The sequence below is a fragment of the Rutilus rutilus genome (genome assembly GCF_951802725.1).
Source record: "Rutilus rutilus genome assembly, chromosome: 2".
Taxonomy (NCBI): Eukaryota; Metazoa; Chordata; class Actinopteri; order Cypriniformes; family Leuciscidae; genus Rutilus; species Rutilus rutilus.
In genome coordinates this window covers 44,905,319-44,926,991 of record NC_140210.1, presented here as the reverse complement: position 1 = coordinate 44,926,991, position 21,673 = coordinate 44,905,319, and the positions used below count along the sequence as shown (strand labels likewise).

At 39.5% G+C, this 21,673-nt stretch overlaps 1 protein-coding gene across 2 annotated transcripts in view; it reads right to left on the bottom strand.

Moving 5' to 3' along the window:
• LOC311286571 (protrudin-like) overlaps positions 1-21,673 on the bottom strand; it is a 191,554-nt gene that overhangs the window by 44,159 nt on the left and 125,722 nt on the right. Inside the window, exons 1-4 of one of the 2 annotated variants that reach the window (XM_084402775.1) lie at positions 11,776-12,044; positions 10,029-10,142; positions 9,105-9,200; positions 7,449-7,544 (exon numbers count right to left, since the gene is read on the bottom strand). The exons of the other annotated variant lie outside the window; for it this stretch is intronic. Coding sequence (XP_084258901.1) covers positions 7,449-7,544; positions 9,105-9,200; positions 10,029-10,132 — 296 coding nt within the window. The 5' untranslated portion in view covers positions 10,133-10,142; positions 11,776-12,044. Of the gene's footprint in view, positions 1-7,448; positions 7,545-9,104; positions 9,201-10,028; positions 10,143-11,775; positions 12,045-21,673 lie in introns of those variants that run through there. 2 annotated transcript variants of the gene reach the window in all.

Genomic DNA, 21,673 nt, shown 5'->3' with positions numbered 1-21,673 from the left:
CCACTACAATCCAGAATCAGTCCAGTCAGACAACACACGTATATTTGGTGCCTTCATTTGATTAAAAAAAAAAAAAAGGAAAGGAAAGGAAAGGAAAGGAAAGGAAAGGAAAGGAAAAAAGTTTTAAACCCCACAAATGGGCAGACATAATTTTATAAATTGTCTAATAAAATGTTATTGCATTATTTTTTGTTGATGTCTGCACTATCACTCCTGTCTCCCTGCTCCCAGTACCACATACATGTTAATATTTGTCTGCTAAATTACTAATGTAACTTTACACTAAATAATATTAATCTCCCTTAGCATACAGTATTTTGAGTGACGATAGTAATAGGGGCGCTATACCGCTTACATTTGCTAGCATTTCAATACTAAGTTAACAAAGAAAAAAGTACAGTATTTACAGATGAAACTGACCTGCACTTGAAGCCCAGAACAGGTCATTCATTTTGCAACATTTTAATGCTTGTTCTCTGAGTGCTTTCTTTTTCGTTGTCCTTTCCCTCTCTGCTCCACCTGGCCGTTTACTGTCCATCATCGGGTGATGCTCGCATTTTCTGATAAAACCGTTTGGCTGAGGCTTAAAGGGGTCATGACATGGTTTTTTCTTTTCTTTTATTGTGTTCCCTTAGGTGCAATTATAGTATTACTATAGTTTTTTGGACAAAAAAACGTTTAAAATTGAGTGATTTATGACCTTTTCCCACCCTGTTTCTCATGCTCTGATTCAAACAGTCTGTTTTGAGGGTGTTTCCCCTTTAAGAGTTCAGTGTTAACACCCACTGTTATGATTGGATAACGTCAGTGCCTATGCATCAATTGTTAACGCCCCCTTGTCAAAACGTGCGGATTTTGCGGAGCTGTGTTTACCGTTACCATAGTAACGGGTGATGCGTGCGAGGCGATGGAGATTGCAATGATGTTTGAGTCGGAATCAGAGGAAATGAACCATCAACACAACTAGAATGTATCTGCCCGTCCACATAGAAAGTGTGAAACTATTTTGTCAGTTTAACAGCATACATCTTTAAATAGCCTAAGGGGCATGAACATGACGGTCATAAAACAATAAGTAGGCTAAAAAACACGGTGATTATTCATAATTAATTAAGCTGCAATTAACGTTTTAAAAAAGTTTAAAGTTTTAAATAGCCTACATTACTTACAGTTTGCGTCGTCGTTGTGTAGCCCAGAATAGTCCACACGGCCTTATCTTGTACAAAAGTTTTCTGGCAAAGCCAGCATTAAACTGCGATTGTTCTCAACTGTCACTCATCCTTGAAACGTGGAGAACACACCCTTAAATTAACACTGCTGTGACTGGGACGTCCGCGAAAAATAAACTGCATCCATCTTCCCCTGACATCTGGATCTTTCAGCAGCGTATATTATTAAGTTGGCTTGAGAGAGCCAACATATTGAAATCCTATTTAAACTTATTATTATTATTAAGTTGGCTTGAGAGAGCCAACATATTGAAATCCTATTTAAACTTATTATTATTATTATTATTATTATTCTGAGACTAAAATTTCTATATGAAACTCGTCCTAGAGCTTTAACTCTACGTACTCCAAACTCGGCTCAGACACTCAAACTTTTCTGACTAAGTGTGCTATCTATTTTCAGACTGATCGGACTTACGGTTTTCCTAAAAATGACGATCAAAACTCGGAAAAACTCCCATTGACTTAACATTGGGCATTCTAAAAAAATTCAAACTCACCAACCGACAAAAATTTAAATCTAAATCCCTTGAAAACTAATTCAAACTGCCATTCTATATATATTAGCCAATGAAACTCATTTAAACTAATAAACTCTAATCTCATACACTTATAAACTAATTAACTTAAATTTAATAACTAATTAACTAATAAACTCATGAATTCATAGACTTATGAACTCTTAAACTCATAAATTAATAAATTCTGAACTCTAAACTCATTTAAACTTATAAACTCTAAACTCAAAAACTCGTACACATATAAACTCTAAACTCATAAACTCTGAGTGTGTGTGTGTGTGTCTGAGTGAGGTAGTCTGAGTGTGTGTGTGTGTGTGTGTGTGTGTGTGTGTTTGTGTGTATCTATCTAACTTATTTATATATCTATCATAAACTTCAAACTACTTTAAACTACTTAAAACTTCAAACCACTTTAAACTTCTTAAGTTTAATGCTTCCAGCTCCCAAGCAACTCCATAGCAACCAAACTTGAGTACCCTAGCAACCGTTTTGCAAGACCTATATCTCTGTATCAGAACATCGTATAGAGATGAGGTTTGGCTCTTTTGACTCATGCTTGCAAACAGCACTTCCAACATGCTACACATGCTAGCAGTGAATAGCTACATGCTAATAGCAATTAGTTAAGTGTTAAATCATGCCAAGATCATGCTAAGAACTCTATAAAAACTCCATAGTAACCATCTGTGACAACTACCAACCAGCTAGTAACACCATATCAACCGCCCTGAATACCATAGCAACCACCCAGAACACCCTAGCAACCGCATAGCAACCACCCAGAACACCCTAGCAACCACCCAAAATACCCTAGCAACCACACAAAAGACCCTAGCAACCACCTAAAACACCCTAGCAACCGCCTAGCAACCACCCAAAAGACCCTAGCAACCACCCAAAACAGTCTAGCAACCACCCAGAACACCCTAGCCACCACCTAGCAACCACCCAGAATACCTTAGCAACCGCCTAGCAACACCATAGCAACCACCCATAACACCCTAGCAACTGCCTAGCAACCACCCAGAACACCCTAGCAACCACCCAAAATACCTTAGCAACCGCCTAGCAACACCATAGCAACCACCTATAACACCCTAGCAACTGCCTAGCAACCACCCAGAACACCCTAGCAACCACCCAAAAGACCCTAGCAACCGCCTAGCAACCACCCAAAAGACCCTAGCAACCACCTAAAATAACCTAGCAACCACCCAAAAGACCCTAGCAACCGCCTAGCAACCACCCAAAATATCCTAGCAACCACCTAGCAACCACCAATAATACCCTAGCAACCACCCAGAACACCCTAGCAACCACCCAAAATACCCATAGCAACCGCCTAGCAACCACCCAGAACACCCTAGCAACCACCCAAAATACCCTAGCAACTGCCTAGCAACACCATAGCAACCACCTATAACACCCTAGCAACTGCCTAGCAACCACCCAGAACACCCTAGCAACCACCCAAAAGACCCTAGCAACCGCCTAGCAACCACCCAAAAGACCCTAGCAACCACCCAAAATATCCTAGCAACCACCCAAAAGACCCTAGCAACCGCCTAGCAACCACCCAAAACACCCTATCAACCACCCAAAAACCCTAGCAACCGCCTAGCAACCACCCAAAAGACCCTAGCAACCGCCTAGCAACCACCCAAAACACCCTAGCAACCACCCAGAATACCCTAGCAACCGCCTAGCAACCACCCAAAATACCCTAGCAACCGCCTAGCAACACCATAGCGACCACCCATAACATCCTAGCAACCGCCTAGCAAAAAACGTTCTGGTCCAAACTTTCTCAAGCCAACTTAAAGTTTGTCTCGACGAACTTTCGCATCTAGTTATTATTATTATTCTGAGACTAAAATTTCTATATGAAACTCGTCCTAGAGCTTTAACTCTACGTACTCCAAACTCGGCTCAGACACTCAAACTTTTCTGACTAAGTGTGCTATCTATTTTCAGACTGATCGGACTTACGGTTTTCCTAAAAATGACGATCAAAACTCGGAAAAACTCCCATTGACTTAACATTGGGCATTCTAAAAAAATTCAAACTCACCAACCGACAAAAATTTAAATCTAAATCCCTTGAAAACTAATTCAAACTGCCATTCTATATATATTAGCCAATGAAACTCATTTAAACTAATAAACTCTAATCTCATACACTTATAAACTAATTAACTTAAATTTAATAACTAATTAACTAATAAACTCATGAATTCATAGACTTATGAACTCTTAAACTCATAAATTAATAAATTCTGAACTCTAAACTCATTTAAACTTATAAACTCTAAACTCAAAAACTCGTACACATATAAACTCTAAACTCATAAACTCTGAGTGTGTGTGTGTGTGTCTGAGTGAGGTAGTCTGAGTGTGTGTGTGTGTGTGTGTGTGTGTGTGTGTTTGTGTGTATCTATCTAACTTATTTATATATCTATCATAAACTTCAAACTACTTTAAACTACTTAAAACTTCAAACCACTTTAAACTTCTTAAGTTTAATGCTTCCAGCTCCCAAGCAACTCCATAGCAACCAAACTTGAGTACCCTAGCAACCGTTTTGCAAGACCTATATCTCTGTATCAGAACATCGTATAGAGATGAGGTTTGGCTCTTTTGACTCATGCTTGCAAACAGCACTTCCAACATGCTACACATGCTAGCAGTGAATAGCTACATGCTAATAGCAATTAGTTAAGTGTTAAATCATGCCAAGATCATGCTAAGAACTCTATAAAAACTCCATAGTAACCATCTGTGACAACTACCAACCAGCTAGTAACACCATATCAACCGCCCTGAATACCATAGCAACCACCCAGAACACCCTAGCAACCGCATAGCAACCACCCAGAACACCCTAGCAACCACCCAAAATACCCTAGCAACCACACAAAAGACCCTAGCAACCACCTAAAACACCCTAGCAACCGCCTAGCAACCACCCAAAAGACCCTAGCAACCACCCAAAACAGTCTAGCAACCACCCAGAACACCCTAGCCACCACCTAGCAACCACCCAGAATACCTTAGCAACCGCCTAGCAACACCATAGCAACCACCCATAACACCCTAGCAACTGCCTAGCAACCACCCAGAACACCCTAGCAACCACCCAAAATACCTTAGCAACCGCCTAGCAACACCATAGCAACCACCTATAACACCCTAGCAACTGCCTAGCAACCACCCAGAACACCCTAGCAACCACCCAAAAGACCCTAGCAACCGCCTAGCAACCACCCAAAAGACCCTAGCAACCACCTAAAATAACCTAGCAACCACCCAAAAGACCCTAGCAACCGCCTAGCAACCACCCAAAATATCCTAGCAACCACCTAGCAACCACCAATAATACCCTAGCAACCACCCAGAACACCCTAGCAACCACCCAAAATACCCATAGCAACCGCCTAGCAACCACCCAGAACACCCTAGCAACCACCCAAAATACCCTAGCAACTGCCTAGCAACACCATAGCAACCACCTATAACACCCTAGCAACTGCCTAGCAACCACCCAGAACACCCTAGCAACCACCCAAAAGACCCTAGCAACCGCCTAGCAACCACCCAAAAGACCCTAGCAACCACCCAAAATATCCTAGCAACCACCCAAAAGACCCTAGCAACCGCCTAGCAACCACCCAAAACACCCTATCAACCACCCAAAAACCCTAGCAACCGCCTAGCAACCACCCAAAAGACCCTAGCAACCGCCTAGCAACCACCCAAAACACCCTAGCAACCACCCAGAATACCCTAGCAACCGCCTAGCAACCACCCAAAATACCCTAGCAACCGCCTAGCAACACCATAGCGACCACCCATAACATCCTAGCAACCGCCTAGCAAAAAACGTTCTGGTCCAAACTTTCTCAAGCCAACTTAAAGTTTGTCTCGACGAACTTTCGCATCTAGTTCAAACATGTTGTTTGTCCACAGCCAGGAACAGCACATCTGCGTGACATCGCAATCTTCTTGTAAACAGACCCACTTGCTGCACGTCGACTGAACACATGTGAAGCGCGTGACAGATGCGATGATGAAATGAGGTGTAGTTATCTTGCGCTTGAAGCGTAGTTGTCTACGCTAGAGGCGGTCATATGCAAACGACTGCTACGTCACTTCGTACCGTGACGTCACTTCATACCATGGATCCAGAACGAGCTGTATTTAGAGCTTGATTAAATAAATGATTTGTTTATAATGGGGAGGACGTCTTAAGCTATGAAACTTGCAGGACGTTTTAATGGTACAAATACCCCTTTTCCACCAAGGCAGAGCTGGTGCTGGTTCGGAGCCAGAGCCTAGTTTCAAATCGGTTCTTTGTTTTTCCACCGCCAAAGCACCAGCTCCGAACCAGTAAAACTGGTTCTTAAGTAGCACCAAATCATTGCAGGGTCTAGAACGGAGCCAAGAAAGAACCGCTTGCGTCAGGGGCTGGGGGCGGGGTTACCGTGACCAACAAGACGAATAGAAACTTGTGACCGCCATTTTTAAATAGCAGCTAGTCGAGCTAATAGCAGCTCGATTATAATATCCGTCTATGTAAGTTACGGCGAGCTGCACAAACGCGTTGGATTCCGATGTATTTTTGCAAACCCATGATCGTCCATAGTATTGCAACGTCCGTTATTGTTGATGGCTTGTTCGAGATGCATCGGAGCGGCGAGGACCGATCGGAGTTGCGGGAGTGTTTGGAGAGCATACGACTCCTTGTGCTTTTAGATCACTATCGCAGTGCTTTTATGTCATGCGGCGATCGATCTGCGAGAAGCCGATGCATCTCGAACAAGCCTGGCGTGTTTGTGTTTGGCGCTACCGCACTAGCGGTTGCTGGGCAACATGAGACGAATACAGTGACGTAAGATCTGGCTCTGTTGTGGCTCTCTAGCCGGTGGAAAGGCAAACCGGTTCTTAGTAAGCTCGTCAGTCGAACCAACTCTGAACCAGCTCTGGCTCTGGCTCTGAACCAGCACCCGGTTCTTGTTGGTGGAAAAGGGGTAAAAGACCTCTTATATGCCAAAAGATCAAGGCAAATTTGGTTTCTCATGTCATGACCCCTTTAAAGTCGAATCGTAGCCTTGCCAGTCAAGACTAACAGATTCATGATTTTATTTTATTATAATAATTTTCTTGAATGATGAATTCGAAAATGATCACTGGTAAAGGTAATAGTAAAAAAAAAAAAAAAAAACACTGGCTGGCAGCAGGCCAAATTAGTCGCCAGGCCACTGGGAATTTCCCGGTGCTCCCGATGGCCAGTCCGGGCCTGCCTAATATATATACATATATATATATGAGATGCTGGGTCCCCCATGAGAAGGACCAGCAAACTCAACCGGAAGCTCCACAGTCTGCAATGGAAAAGAGGAATGGGAGGGCTGCCGGGAGGGCGATATCCTCATATCACCCTGTGTATTAACCGATGGCTCTCTGCTGTAATCCCAATGATCCAAATTAGTCAGTTCAGTTCTGACGTAACGTTGAACATGACTGACTGAACTATTAACTGTTATAGTCTACATATCGAAGCTGTTAATTATGATCTTCATTCTAAAATACATTGCACACAGGCATTGAGGACACTTAACAACATTACATTTGAACAATTCTTTTAAAAGAATGTTAAAACAGATGTAATAAGATAAAGATACTTTAGTAAAGTGTTTACCTAAACCCATGATCAGTGTGTCCACCAAGCTTAGGTGGAGGATCCATTGACTGGTCACTCTTCATGGACACACAGCTGGGTTCTGGAGGGTCCAGTCTGTGGATTGAAGTTGAACACAACAATGTTATTCACACACTCTTATTAGCATGGCAATGTTTGATCATTTATGTTCTGAGACTTTCATTTGAAAGTTTTTTTATATCTGGTGTGTGTGAATTCCTGTTTCCTGTGTTTACTTCCTGTTTCCTTGGTTTCCATGTGTTCCATTGTGTTCTCAGTTGCTTCCATAGTTACTGATTTGTTTCTTCACCTATGTCTTCTTTAGTTGAACGTCACCCTGTATATTTATACTCCTCAATTTAATCAGTCCATTGTTGTTTAACATCCCTGTCTCAACTCACCCTTCATTTTACCTGCACGGCACCACTAAACTCAGGGCTGGACTGGGACAAAAAAAAAATCAGCTCTGGCGGCCCACCACTACAATCCAGAATCAGTCCAGTCAGACAACACACGTATATTTGGTGCCTTCATTTGATAAAAAAAAAAAAAAGGAAAGGAAAGGAAAGGAAAGGAAAAAAGTTTTAAACCCCACAAATGGGCAGACATAATTTTATAAATTGTCTAATAAAATGTTATTGCATTATTTTTTGTTGATGTCTGCACTATCACTCCTGTCTCCCTGCTCCCAGTACCACATACATGTTAATATTTGTCTGCTAAATTACTAATGTAACTTTACACTAAATAATATTAATCTCCTTTAGCATACAGTATTTTGAGTGACGATAGTAATAGGGGCGCTATACCGCTTACATTTGCTAGCATTTCAATACTAAGTTAACAAAGAAAAAAGTACAGTATTAACAGATGAAACTGACCTGCACTTGAAGCCCAGAACAGGTCATTCATTTTGCAACATTTTAATGCTTGTTCTCTGAGTGCTTTCTTTTTCGTTGTCCTTTCCCTCTCTGCTCCACCTGGCCGTTTACTGTCCATCATCGGGTGATGCTCGCATTTTCTGATAAAACCGTTTGGCTGAGGCTTAAAGTCGAATCGTAGCCTTGCCAGTCAAGACTAAAAGATTCATGATTTTATTTTATTATAATAATTTTATTGAATGATGAATTAAAAAATGATCACTGGTAAAGATAATAGTAAAAAAAAAAAAAAAAAAAAAAACACTGGCTGGCAGCGGGCCAAATTAGTCGCCAGGACACCAGGAATTCTCCCGGTGCTCCCGATGGCCAGTCCGGCCCTGCCTAATATATACATATATATATGAGATGCTGGGTCCCCCATGAGAAGGACCAGCAAACTCAACCGGAAGCTCCACAGTCTGCAATGGAAAAGAGGAGTGGGAGGGCCGCCAGGAGGGCGATATCCTCATATCACCCTGTGTATTAACCGATGGCTCTCTGCTGTAATCCCAATGATCCAAATTAGTCAGTTCAGTTCTGACGTAACGTTGAACGTGACTGACTGAACTATTAACTGTTATAGTCTACATATCGAAGCTGTTAATTATGATCTTCATTCTAAAATACATTGCACACAGATATTGAAGACACTTCACAACATTACATTTGAACAATTCCTTTAAAAGAATGTTAAAACAGATGTAATAAGATAAAGATTCTTTAGTTCAGTGTTTACCTAAACCCATGATCAGTGTGTCCACCAAGCTTAGGTGGAGGATCCATTGACTGGTCACTCTTCATGGACACACAGCTGGGTTCTGGAGGGTCCAGTCTGTGGATTGAAGTTGAACACAACAATGTTATTCACACACTCTTATTAGCATGGCTATGTTTGATCACTCAATTTTATCAGTCCATTGTTGTTTATTGTCTTTGTGTAAATGCAAAGCTGTTTAAGTTGCATTTGTGTGCTCCCTTGTCTGTCAGATTATCTCGTTTATTTGAATAAATACTGCTGCAAACATCCCTGTCTCAACTCACCCTTCATTTTACCTGCACGGCACCACTAAACTCAGGGCTGGACTGGGACAAAAAAAAATCAGCCCTGGCGGCCCACCACTACAATCCAGAATCGGTCCAGTCGGACACCACCCATTTATTTGCTGCTTAAACAAGTGGATCCTGCAACTGCAGCTTATTGAGAGTCTGCAAATTAGTGCCTTATGAAAAATTAAGCTTTAAACAGTTTAATATTTCTATCATTATGTTGGAAAACACTCTTATGAGAATAATTTCAGTTAAGCTTGTGTATATTTTTAGTTAAAGCTGTTAAGTTATTAAGCAATAGCATCATGTAGGTTTTTTTTTTGTGTTTTATATAAAGAACACTAGGAGGTGTGTGTGCTTTGTGATTGGGTTTACACTGTTAATACAGAAGACAAGGCAACGGGCCACAGTCCTTGCTTGTCAAAAACAACAACAACAACAACATTGTATTGGCCCCAAAACCCAGGTGACAGAATTAATTACAATGTGATATATAGTGTTGAATACATGATAACAAGAGCTTATCTTCTGAAATGCATTGAATACAGGCACTGAAAAATTCTTTAATTTCAGCACAAAAGATATAATAAGACAAACGGTTTAAAGTGTTTACCTAAACCCAGGATCAGTGTGTCCACTAAACTTAAGTGGAGGATCCATTGACCGGTCACTCTTCATGGACACACAGCTGGGTTCAGATGACTTTGGTCTTTGCATCTGGACTGAACTGAAACAAAACATCAAGGGAAATTATAATAAGACACTGTGATAATGATTGATTGTTGATTAACTGAATAATTATGCTACATTAAATACTTACCAACAGGAAAGTGTGCCATTTGTGCCTGAAAACCACACTTTACCCACTTTTAATTATTAAGCTAAAAGCACAAATTTTAAATATGAGGATACATAAGGTTGTAGTAATATCACTCAGCTTCATTGCAATAAATACACTAAGCCCTGAACGTTTACCACCCCCAGTGGTCAACATCAGCTAGATAGGTTGAGATAATATACCAACAAAGTCAGACAGTGACAGGCCGAGCCTCAAGTATAACAGCCACATTAGCTCTGTTTGTCTAAGACAAATGGTAACAGCCACATAACACCTCAAGGCTTGCTCAAGATAAGATGTGATCCCGAGACTGATCTAATTGGTACAAACACTAAAGATCAATCAAATTAACTCACTGATACACAAACTGAAGAAGCAGCACTTCAGGCAGACAAGATGGATTTGGTCGAAGCAAAACGGCAGAATCATCAAACGCACGGTGGCCAAGAAAATGGGGGTTTTGAGCTGGCCTTAATCGCCTCACATCCTTAAAAAATATATACATTGAAGAAAATACTTTTTTTCTTTTGACAACACTATTTTTACATCAAAATACTTTAAAAATAAAAATGGGGTTTTTCTATTTTAATTGGTTCAGTCTCTTCAGGCCCTCACATGCTATTTAAATGTGTTTCTGATTACTATTTATTGAGTGGTAAATTGATTTGCTAGGAAAAAGTGTGGTTCTTATAACAAACGTATCATGTTAGAAATGAGGATAAAAAAAGTTATTTTTTTTATTTTTTTACCAACTTTACAAGTTTTTACCAAAGTTTTTACCAACTTTTAATTTTTAACCTAAAAGGCCAAATCCTAAATATGAGGATACATATCACACTCACACATATCACACTGGTGGTATCACACTCCTTCAATGAGCCTCAGTAAAACCACATAGTTATATTAATAATACTGGTGCTTTCAATACCTGTCAACTCTTTTCATGGCAACATTTTGAGCATAAATGGCAAAAAATAAATGGCCTAAACTCGTGAATATCATCACACTGCACCACATTACTTACTGTCAGTATTCCTGTGATGTGTGCCAGAAGAAAAACTTGAGAGACAGTTTTATATTGTGCTGATATCCCATTAAGCACAATTATGTCCAAAATCTTTTCAGCGTACGCTTTTGTGACAAAGACATTAAAAAGACGTCTTTTGAACATAATTTTGCTTAGTGGGATATCTATAAGAGAAAACCAACTCTTTGAAACTCCTGATAAAATATGATGTCAGGAGCTAAATATTCGAACACAAGAGTCGAACTATTGATTTTAAAAGGAAGAATATGTCTCAATATCGTTAAATCTGTCTTTTCTAGAACGATGTGTTGGCGTTCTGAATGCAAATTCATTAGTCTACTTTAAACCATAAAATGTCTTTAGATTTATATAAAATTAATGGAAAATCAGGTAATTAGCTAAACAAAATGGCCCTGGAGTGCAGGCTACATCGCTAGGTAGAAAAACACAAAAATAAAATGTAAGCAATACTTAAACTGTATCTGTAAGACTCACCTGTGCGAAAATCTATCTGTCACAGGTCATGCTGATCATATTGATGTTACATTAAGAAAATCTAAATGATTTTTGATGTTTTCATTAAATGGCGTGTGTCGATGGATTTTACTTTCACTTTGATGGACACCAACTGACTCAGATGAGCAGGAAAGGGGCGTAAAGTTCATTTTTCCGGTTTCTTACGGAGGAACATAAACACTAAACAGCATGAATCTTTTCCTCTATATCAAATATAGCTGACGAAGAGATTCCCCTGAATGGTCCAATTGTTCTATTCTCGCACATTTGTGCGTCAAGTATAGGCTACTCTTAAAGGAAGATTGAAATGTCATTAAAAACAAAAGACGATGAATATGGAAACAACAAACTGCGTTTGTACTGCTGGAGTTTGAAAGAGTTGCTGTCCTCTACAGGTCAGATCAAGAATCACAAGCAGGAACATGCGTTCATCAAACACCCATAATATAGCCTAGTGCAAATACAACATCCACAAATTTTTTGAGTATCCCAAACAACAAAATAAAAGTTTGACCCTCAACACCAGTATGAAAGGGATGCATATTTGAATAGATCTTCCACACAAAAATGTTTTTAATTCATATAAAGTCACTTAATAGAAATATTACAGACACGCGCACACGGCTGGTTCGCTATCTTTGTGAACACTCTCAGGTGTAATGATTTTTATACTGTACAAACTGTATATTATATTCCCTTACACTAGCCCTACCATTCAGTTTTGATGATAATGTCTCTTTGGCCCCAAATTCAACACAATTTAATATCTCAGTAAAATAAAACACACAAATGTGCATTATGGGTCATTACTGCTGACACTTTTACTTCAAATGTCATTATTATATTAAATGCATCCTTACTTACAGCAGTGTCTTGAGTTTATAATGTTTTTATAACTTAAAAAATACAGCCTAGTATCATGGGATGGACAATAATCTTGATGTTAGTAATATCACAATGCAATGCTAGAAGTTTGGTGGAATTTAAGGGTTATCTAAATCAGATGGAGGAAAAACCAGATGTGATGTGTACAAGCGTCTTGGCTGAAACCTAAATTTGATTTTGTAATAAAAGGATATTGATAAGAATGTAAATGTGAAATGCAACGTAGGTCGCTTTGGATAAGCGTCTGTCAAACGCATAAATGTAAATGTATCTGTGAAAAGAGATCGGGAAGAGGGAAATGGATGGTGGGCGTGTTATGAAGAGATGAAGATAGAAGGGCAAAGTATAGAGAGAGATGGTGATCTGGTGTGGATTTCAATGCCCATAGTAATATGTGGGGAGGAAGTGTGATTGATAGAAACAGGCAGTTTACTGAAAAATTAATGGATGAGATGAATTTGATCTGTCTGAATGATAGAGGTACACGAATAGATGCGAACAAGTCAAGAAGCGGTGTTAGTTCGAACTAGGTTAGGGGGAATAATTAACTGGAAGGTATTACGGAAATGTACAGTGATCACTTTCCTATTTTGATAGAAATGTGTATAAATAAGAGTGTAGAGAGAGATGAAAGAGAAAGAAATATGAGAAAGCTAACTGGACTAAGTACGTGAAAATGGTGGAGGATAGTTTAGACATGATGTAAGAAATGGTGATGACAGAGAAGCTACAGTATAAGTGAGAAAATTATAGGGGTCATGAAAAATGCAGCAGTTAGTAATATTCCTAAAAGCAAAGGAAGAAGAAAGATTAAAATGGTACCATGGTGGAATAAGGAGTGTGATGAAGCTATTAGAAGGAAAAGGAGAGCGAAGGTAAGAAGGCATAACTATGAAGATCTAATGGAATATAAGAGAGAACAAGCAAAAGTAAAAGTTGTGGTGAGAGGGCAAAAGGCAACATTGGAGAGATTTCTGTGACAGACAGAATAGGGAAAAGTACATCAAAAGAAGAGGTATGGAATATGATCAGAAGGATGAATGGAATAAGGAAGGAGATATAATATCCCATGTTAAATGAAGGGGAAGTTATAGCAGTAGAAAACAGCGATAAAGCAGAAATGTTTTGTAATACATTTATAAAAGTAAACAGTATGGAAAATCTGAATGAAGAATTTAAGAGAAAAAGGGAGGAACTATTAAAGAACATCCTCATCTATTGGAAAAAAGAGAAGAAAGAGATGATACAATGGATGTCCCATTTGGAATGATGGAGCTAAAACGAGCTCTGAGGAGAATGAGAGAAATTACTCCTGGTCAAGATGAAATCAGCTATTATATGATTAAGCAGTTAAGCGAGGAATCGTTGAAAGTAATGTTAGAGTTCTATAATAAAGTTTGAGAAAGGCAGGTAATCAAAGAACAAAACAGAAGGCAGGGAAACAATCTCAAACCCAAAAATTCTTAGGAATGACAACGCTTTGGCTAACATGAGGACTGAACAAGAACAAAAGGCAGTGAGGCCTTAAATAGGGTTTATCATTAGGTATGATTCAACACAGGTGAGAGCATTACAACCATTTAACCAAGGATAAATAATCTGGGTAGAAATACCGCCATCTAGTGGAAAATCAAGGAACTTCAGACAAAACTTTACAGTGGGGCATATCCAACAACACCTATTGCAGCAATGATAGTAGAGATAAATGAAATGCTGCTTGATATTAGAAGGCAACAGTTAATGACAGTATATTATTAAGAGTCAGGATGAGGTACATCCAACAAAGAATATACAAGGAATATTTTGGGAACAAGGAAAGAATAATATAGATGTGTATAAAGCAAATATAGATGTGTATAAGAGTGATGTACCCACATTACCCTTTATGGATTCTTCCTCAGCCAATAGTAGATTTAACTTTATGAAGATAAGACAAAAAGAAGGAAGTAGTGAGGTGTAAGAAATGAGAACAAAGGAATATTTAGGGCTTAAAGGACAAGTTCGGTATTTTACACTTAAAGCCCTGTTTACAGATCGTTTCTGATGAAATAGAACGGTTAAGATTAAATTTTGGACAAATGCTGCTGTCCCGAGAATTTTAGGTTTCTTTCGCTTCCCCCCCCAAATGTTTCTGAGCCAAGCTACCTGATGATGGCAGTAATGCACTATTTAATGCGGTTGCCAATAAAAGACAGAATAAGAAGAATAAAAATGTCTTTGTATCAGAAGAAATCCTTTGGATTATAGAAAATGCTAAAAATATTATGTTGTACAAATACATTGCTGCTATAATCAATAAAGTAAACCTGTGTGGAAGCAAATTATTGTAATTGTGGTGGGGTGCATAATGTGGCATATGGAGGATGTAAAGTTAGAAAGGAAAGAGATAGAAATAAGTTGTCATAACCAGAAGCAGTTAAAAAAGTGGACTCAAGGAAAAAGAAAGTGAATGAGAAGGAGGAGGAATGGAGAGATCAGGGTTTACGTCAAGGCACTGGATCGGAGTGTTAGGAAAGATACTTTTCACTAAAAGGTGCTGATGACCATAGCTGTAAGATTAAAATTATTGCCATACAGTATATTTATGTCTATTACTGCAACTTCTTTAAGTTCAGGACGAGCCGTGAAATGAAATATTTTACTCATGTTTTCTTTTTTTAACAAAAATGTTTATGGCCTTTAGGAAAAATAAGGTATATTGATGTAATCAGTTTTCCTGAGAAGTGGAGGATCCATAAATCTGTGAAAACCACCTCAGTGCTCCCACGATGACTTCTCTGACGAAAGCAATAGTCCGGTGGCGTAGTGAAAATACTGTTAAGGTGATAAAAGCACCAAATTTTGCATGGTGTTTCCTTAGGGTCTATAGTGTAATTTTGGCCTAGGAGCCCTCGGAAAAACACCTTTGTAACGTGTCATATTAGAAGTATATCATTATCAATTAAATATGATTAAAATTTTCACAGCATTTTTAAGTTCATGCCCAAGATAAAGTGTTCAAATGAATCCCAAAGTTAACATTTTATATGTTTATTTATGTTTATGAACTTTTACATAACTAAAGTTTCAATACATGTCAAAGTGTTAGCAATATGATCTTTATTGGTCCTGTAATTGATAATTATGAGTGGTTACAGTTGCATTTGCAAAGAGGTGAGCAGTCTAGACTTGCTCTGCCACATTTGCAGGATGAACAATCCCCCTTACAGCAACATTTGACAAGTTCTCTGCAGGCTGTGGGGACTTTTGGAAGAGTCATCCAAACTGGTCCCAATACATGAAAGTTGGACTCGTCTTCAGCATGTCATTTCTCCAAGTGATAAAGGTATCTTCATCTTTGGGGCCAGCAATAAGCCTAAAAGCTTCTGCTGTAGATTGTGAAGTGACAGTAGAGATTGTGAACTTTGCCAGAGCGAAAAGAGGCTGGTCAAATGTAGTGACTGGGATTTGCCCAGGATTAAGAAATGAAATAGCTTGTCTACGAACATTCATGCCATGTTTAATCATGGCTGTAGTGGCAGATTTCTCATAAAACCGAGGAAGGAGTGCACATTTTGCTGGGGGGTCTTCCACCAATGGTTGAAGCATGATATGCAGACCATGCAACTGCATCATCACTGGCCAGTTCTGTCTTCTCTACAAGTGGCAGTGCATGATTGACCCAGTTGTTTTCCTCTTCTCTTGCATAATCCAGTAAGCCCATAGCCGTAATTACATTACACTCTGGCACTGAAACAGAAGTATTTTTCAGAGCTACCGCGGGGACAGTGGCAAAAGTGTCAGGAAGAGCTTTATTTTTATTTTCAAAAGGTGGTATCATAATGGGTGGTCTCTGTACACCACAGTCATCCTTAGTTGGAAACTGAAACATGCTGATTCCAGTACCAGAAAGGAGCCTAGAGAAGTGGTTGAACTTGGGTCATAGTCAAGGTTTATCAAGGGCACCAACTGTGAAGAGCCCTTTCCGGAGACAAGCTGGAACCACAACACCATCAACTTCAAAATGTTCACATGTGGCTTTAGCAAGCCAGTCTTCAATTTGAATAACTCTGTCATATGAAATGCTAATACCCATTTGGTTTCATTGCTGGACCAGTTGCTTGCTTCTGGTTTGTACATGTACATTAAGGCCTATGTAAATAGGGAGCGGTGGTTCACGATCAAGGCTGTGTCTGGTCAGCAGTGGGTGTTGCCCTTTTCTTTGTGTTATAAAGAATGCCTTGTCCCATTGTGAGGCAAGCCTGAGCCTCACATTTCTCTATCTTTAAAGTTGGAGCCATTCATTATCATCGAGATAAGAGACTTTAGGCTTGAATGAAGTGAGGTTTCTTGATATCTTTCTGGGAAGGAGCCAGTGAATTTGAAGCCTGTATGGTTGAATATGTCATTTCTAATAATCTTCGCATCTTCATCAAAATCTCTCTTCCTCAGAGCTTCCCTTATTCCTGTCAATATCAAATGTTGATACTTCACGGAGTGCACCTTGACCTATGCCACCCTCACAGAAGAAGCACTTTCGAACATCCAGTCGTTGGCGTTTCATTGGCTTTCCCCCTCCAGATTCAACAGCATCTTTGCTGCCTTTTTTAATAATTCCGCCTATATTATACAGGGTTTTTTTTAGTTTTTTTGAGGTATAAGGTGTCTTGGCACTCTATTTTACACTTATAATTTGGAAGATCTACTGGCCTGAGCAAAAATTAACAAAAGGAAGCTTATTCAGTGGTCTTAAAAGGCCATTACCCTGAAAGTTTTACTTAAGAGGAAAAACAAAAACAAAAAACGTTTTTCATGAATATTGTTTTTTAAAGGGATAGTTCACTTTGAAATTAATTTTTGATATGTTTTAGCTTACCTCAAGGGCATCCAAGATGTAGGTGTCTTTGTTTCCGCAGTAGTTTCAATTTTGATATTTTTAGGTCAAACCGTTCTTGTCTGTCAGTCATATAATGCAGGTCGATGGTCACTGTCTCAAAACACAAGCACAGAGTCCAAATTAAAACAATTCCCCATCGTCCAAATTAAACAATTCCCCATCGTAAGTACACATTGATGGCCTAAGACACGAAACGAGCGGTTTGTGTGAGAAAACGAACAGTATTTATATCGTTGTTATCTCTTGAACACAGCACACGTCCAAATGATCTGACGGCGCGGGCGGGTATAGATATATACATAGATGTCGCCTTGGCTACGGTTTCGTTCCAATGAACTGCAGTAGCGAAGGCAACATCTAGTGTATACATCTATACCCACCCGCGGGCGGGTATAGATGTATACACTAGATGTCGCTTGGCTACGGTTTCGTTCCAATGAACTGCAGTAGCCAAGGCGAGATCTATTTATATATCTATACCCGCCCGCGCCGTCAGATCATTTGGACGTGTGCTGTGTTCAAGAGATAACAACGATATAAATACTGTTCGTTTTCTCACACAAACCGCTCGTTTCGTGTCTTAGGCCATCAATGTGTACTTACGATGGGGAATTGTTTAATTTGGACGATGGGGAATTGTTTTAATTTGGACTCTGTGCTTGTGTTTTGAGACAGTGACCATCGACCTGCATTATATGACTGACAGACAAGAACGGTTTGACCTAAAAATATAAAAATTGAAACTACTGCGGAAACAAAGACACCTACATCTTGGATGCCCTTGAGGTAAGCTAAAACATACCAAAATTTTATTTCAAAGTGAACTATCCCTTTAAGTGATTTGACACTAAATTTCAATATTTCAGCTCGGCTATAGGCTGAAATCATTCAGGAGGTCCTAAAGAAACTTCATGTACAATGTGGTGCTTTTATCACCGCTTTAACAGTATTATTTAATATGAGCACTACCCAACTGGACTACAACACTGGCCTGTGTCTCCCTCTGTTGACGGAAATGATAAAGACATTTATAGCAATTTATGTTTATAGCAATTTATGTTCACCTTTAATGTTTTGCTTCAGGAAGCTGATGTTACGTAATGGAAAAGTACAACTTACTGATGCAGAGTTAAATACAGGGTCTTCTGTTGGGAAATTATTAAACAATATGGAATAGTGACAGACTCTAAGAAAAATCATACTCGAAGTTTTTAATAATTTTAACAATCACCTAATTATTAAAGCTGGGGTAGGTAAGAATGGTCTAAAAAACTTATTTTTCAAATTTGTTTAAACTTTATGTATATATCAATACATAATTAAAATGTAAGTATTCTGAAAAAGAAAGTATAAAAATCGAGTGTATGTAGACCTCTAACGACTGTTTTAAAGACAGCTCATTATTTCCATTCAGTCCACCCTCTCCCTTCTGGGGTCCTTCCAAAGCCACGCCCCCAAAACACATGAACGCGCGACTCCGACAGCTGAGCTGGAAGACGCATTATTTACCTGAGACCAGCGGAGAGGAAGGAGCGCAGTGCATGTAGCATCATGTCAGAATCACATGTAATAAAAAAATCTAACTTTATCATTATGAATATAAACAAATAAGATGTATTTTAGTAGCCTACTCACTATCAAGCTATCATATCGATATTGGTAAAGTTTAAAATATATATTTTTTTATTCGCTAACGAGCTAGTTATAACTATAAGGCAAAGCTAAAAACAGGTTGCATTGATACACGTTTTTCCATTTCCATTAGTTGCACTGTGATGAAGATGAATTTCGTGTAAGATTCATAACATATAACGTTAGGCCTACTAGCTGTTAAACATGTATTTTGTTATGTAAAGTTCCCCCCACAGCGGAGCCTGCCGTGAACGCGCAGGCTAGTAAACATGCAGGGTCACCGATGACGACGGATAAGGTCGCTAGATATAAGGTTAGCAGGTTTCAATTGTTGCTTTGCACAGTGCGTGACATTTTATCTGTATGTTATGCGGCTAGAGTTTTAACACTGAGTCAATGGGCTCCGACGGGCTTGTTTATCGTCATCTGTCTTTTTCCGTTTACCTGTCTTTGTTGTATGAGCAGATTCCACTCGAGAAATTGGCAGTTTTGGTTGTTTGTCCGCCATTAGCACAGCTGCTCGGCACACCGGCAATCTTGATTTTGAATGACGGTACGCGCTGTGCAAGAGAGGGGCGATCAGCACGTACGCGAACTTGATTGACACTGCTAAGACACTCCTCCTGGCTCTGAAGGCATCTGATTGGTTCTTTACATTCGCACCGAATGGCAGTGATTGGTCAGAGTTTTTACTGTCCTGCAGCTGCTACAGAGGTCTGATTGTTTTCATTCCTTTTTCTGAACACATAATGTATTGACTACTCTCAGGATGGAAGGACCATTTCACCCAGTATAAAAAAAAAGTGTTTCTGAACAGGATTACCTACTATAGCTTTAAAGCTGATACTTTTTAAAGATTTATATAGCCTAGGCCTATAAATGATGTAGCCTATATACACTGCTCAAAAGAATAAAGGGAACACTTTAGCTTAGCTAAATGAATGGAATCCTTTGTTGCCAGCTAGCATGTCGTGAGTAAAAGTGATAAATAAATAAAAACCCACCTAATTACTTCTTGTGGCCTGCGTATTCACAATGAGTACAAATAGCGATGCAGATTAACACTAGGTGATTTCCTAGGCAGATATTGACTTGCTATATTGGGGTGAAGCACAGGCGAAGCACTGCTACTTGGGCGCAGAGATATCACGCAACACATGAAATCCTACGACTTCCGTCAACATACCGGCGTGAATAGTAGCTGGCTATTTTTCCTACAGTAGACATAGTGAATGGCGATGTACTGTACATGGTGGATTTTGTGAGAGACGAAGAGGGTGACTTCTCAGACTGCCAAGATCCAGAACCATAACGTTACCTCTATGAACCAGAGTTTTCAGAAGATGAGCTGCGTGCTTTGGAAATAGAACGACAGGAGGAGGATGTTGCGTTCGCTCAACAGCCTGAGGACGTGAGGATGAGAGTCAACACGAACTAGTGGTGTGAGTGTGGGGGAATATGCCAATCTATGCCGACTGAAATAGAGTGTCTGTGCTGTGATGAGTTGGACAAGGTACTGCCATCGATGACCAGGCTCAACGTGGGGGGATTTCAGGTGTTGCGTGATATCTCTGCGCCCAAGTAGCAGTGCTTCGCCTGTGCTTCACCCCAATATAGTCCCAAGTCAATATCTGCCTAGGAAATCGCCTCGTCTTAATCTGCATTGCTATTTGTACTCGTTGTGAATACGCAGGCCACAAGAAGTAATTAGGTGTTTTTTAATCACTTTTACTCACGACATGCTAGCTGGCAACAAAGGATTCCATTCATTATGCTAAGCTAAGATAGCGGCGGCATTGCCAAACTAAAACAATGCATACACTGAGACAAAAATGCGTTTGCCCACCTATCTAAATGTAGGAAAGACAGTGAATAAGCCCTATTTCAAAAAACGGTGGAGTGTTCCTTTAAACTTTTCTGTCCGTTCTGCTCGCTTGACTCAGAGACACACAGTCAGGCTGTTTACTACAGCATTCTGCTGCTTTACACAGAGCAATTCCAAAGATCCAACATGCAAATGACACAAAGACACTAGTTCAAAGAGAAAAGGTGACTAGATTTCTGCATAATTGTGTCGTTAACCGGGCAGATCTAGAAAAATATTTATGGGGTGGCGAGAGGGGGGCAGGAATTTTTGAGGAGTGGCAACATATGGCAGAAGTATATACTGAATTTAATCACAGTTATCACAGTTTGATGAGAAATAGTATGTACACACTACAAAAGGGCACAGGCTGCCATTTACAAACTCATACAGACAAACTTAATCTCATGCAATCAATGTCTTGCATTTGAGGTTTCATGTGAAACAGTTCATATTAGGAATAAGTGACTATACAATCTGATCTCACTTAATAGGAGATAGAAGTATGATAGAAGATAGGGGCATTATCCCAGGAAAGGCATTAAGGTAAGACACAGGTGATGAGTGGCAGCATTTGTACAAGAAGAAACTATACAAAGAAAAACTTACCCATGAAGATC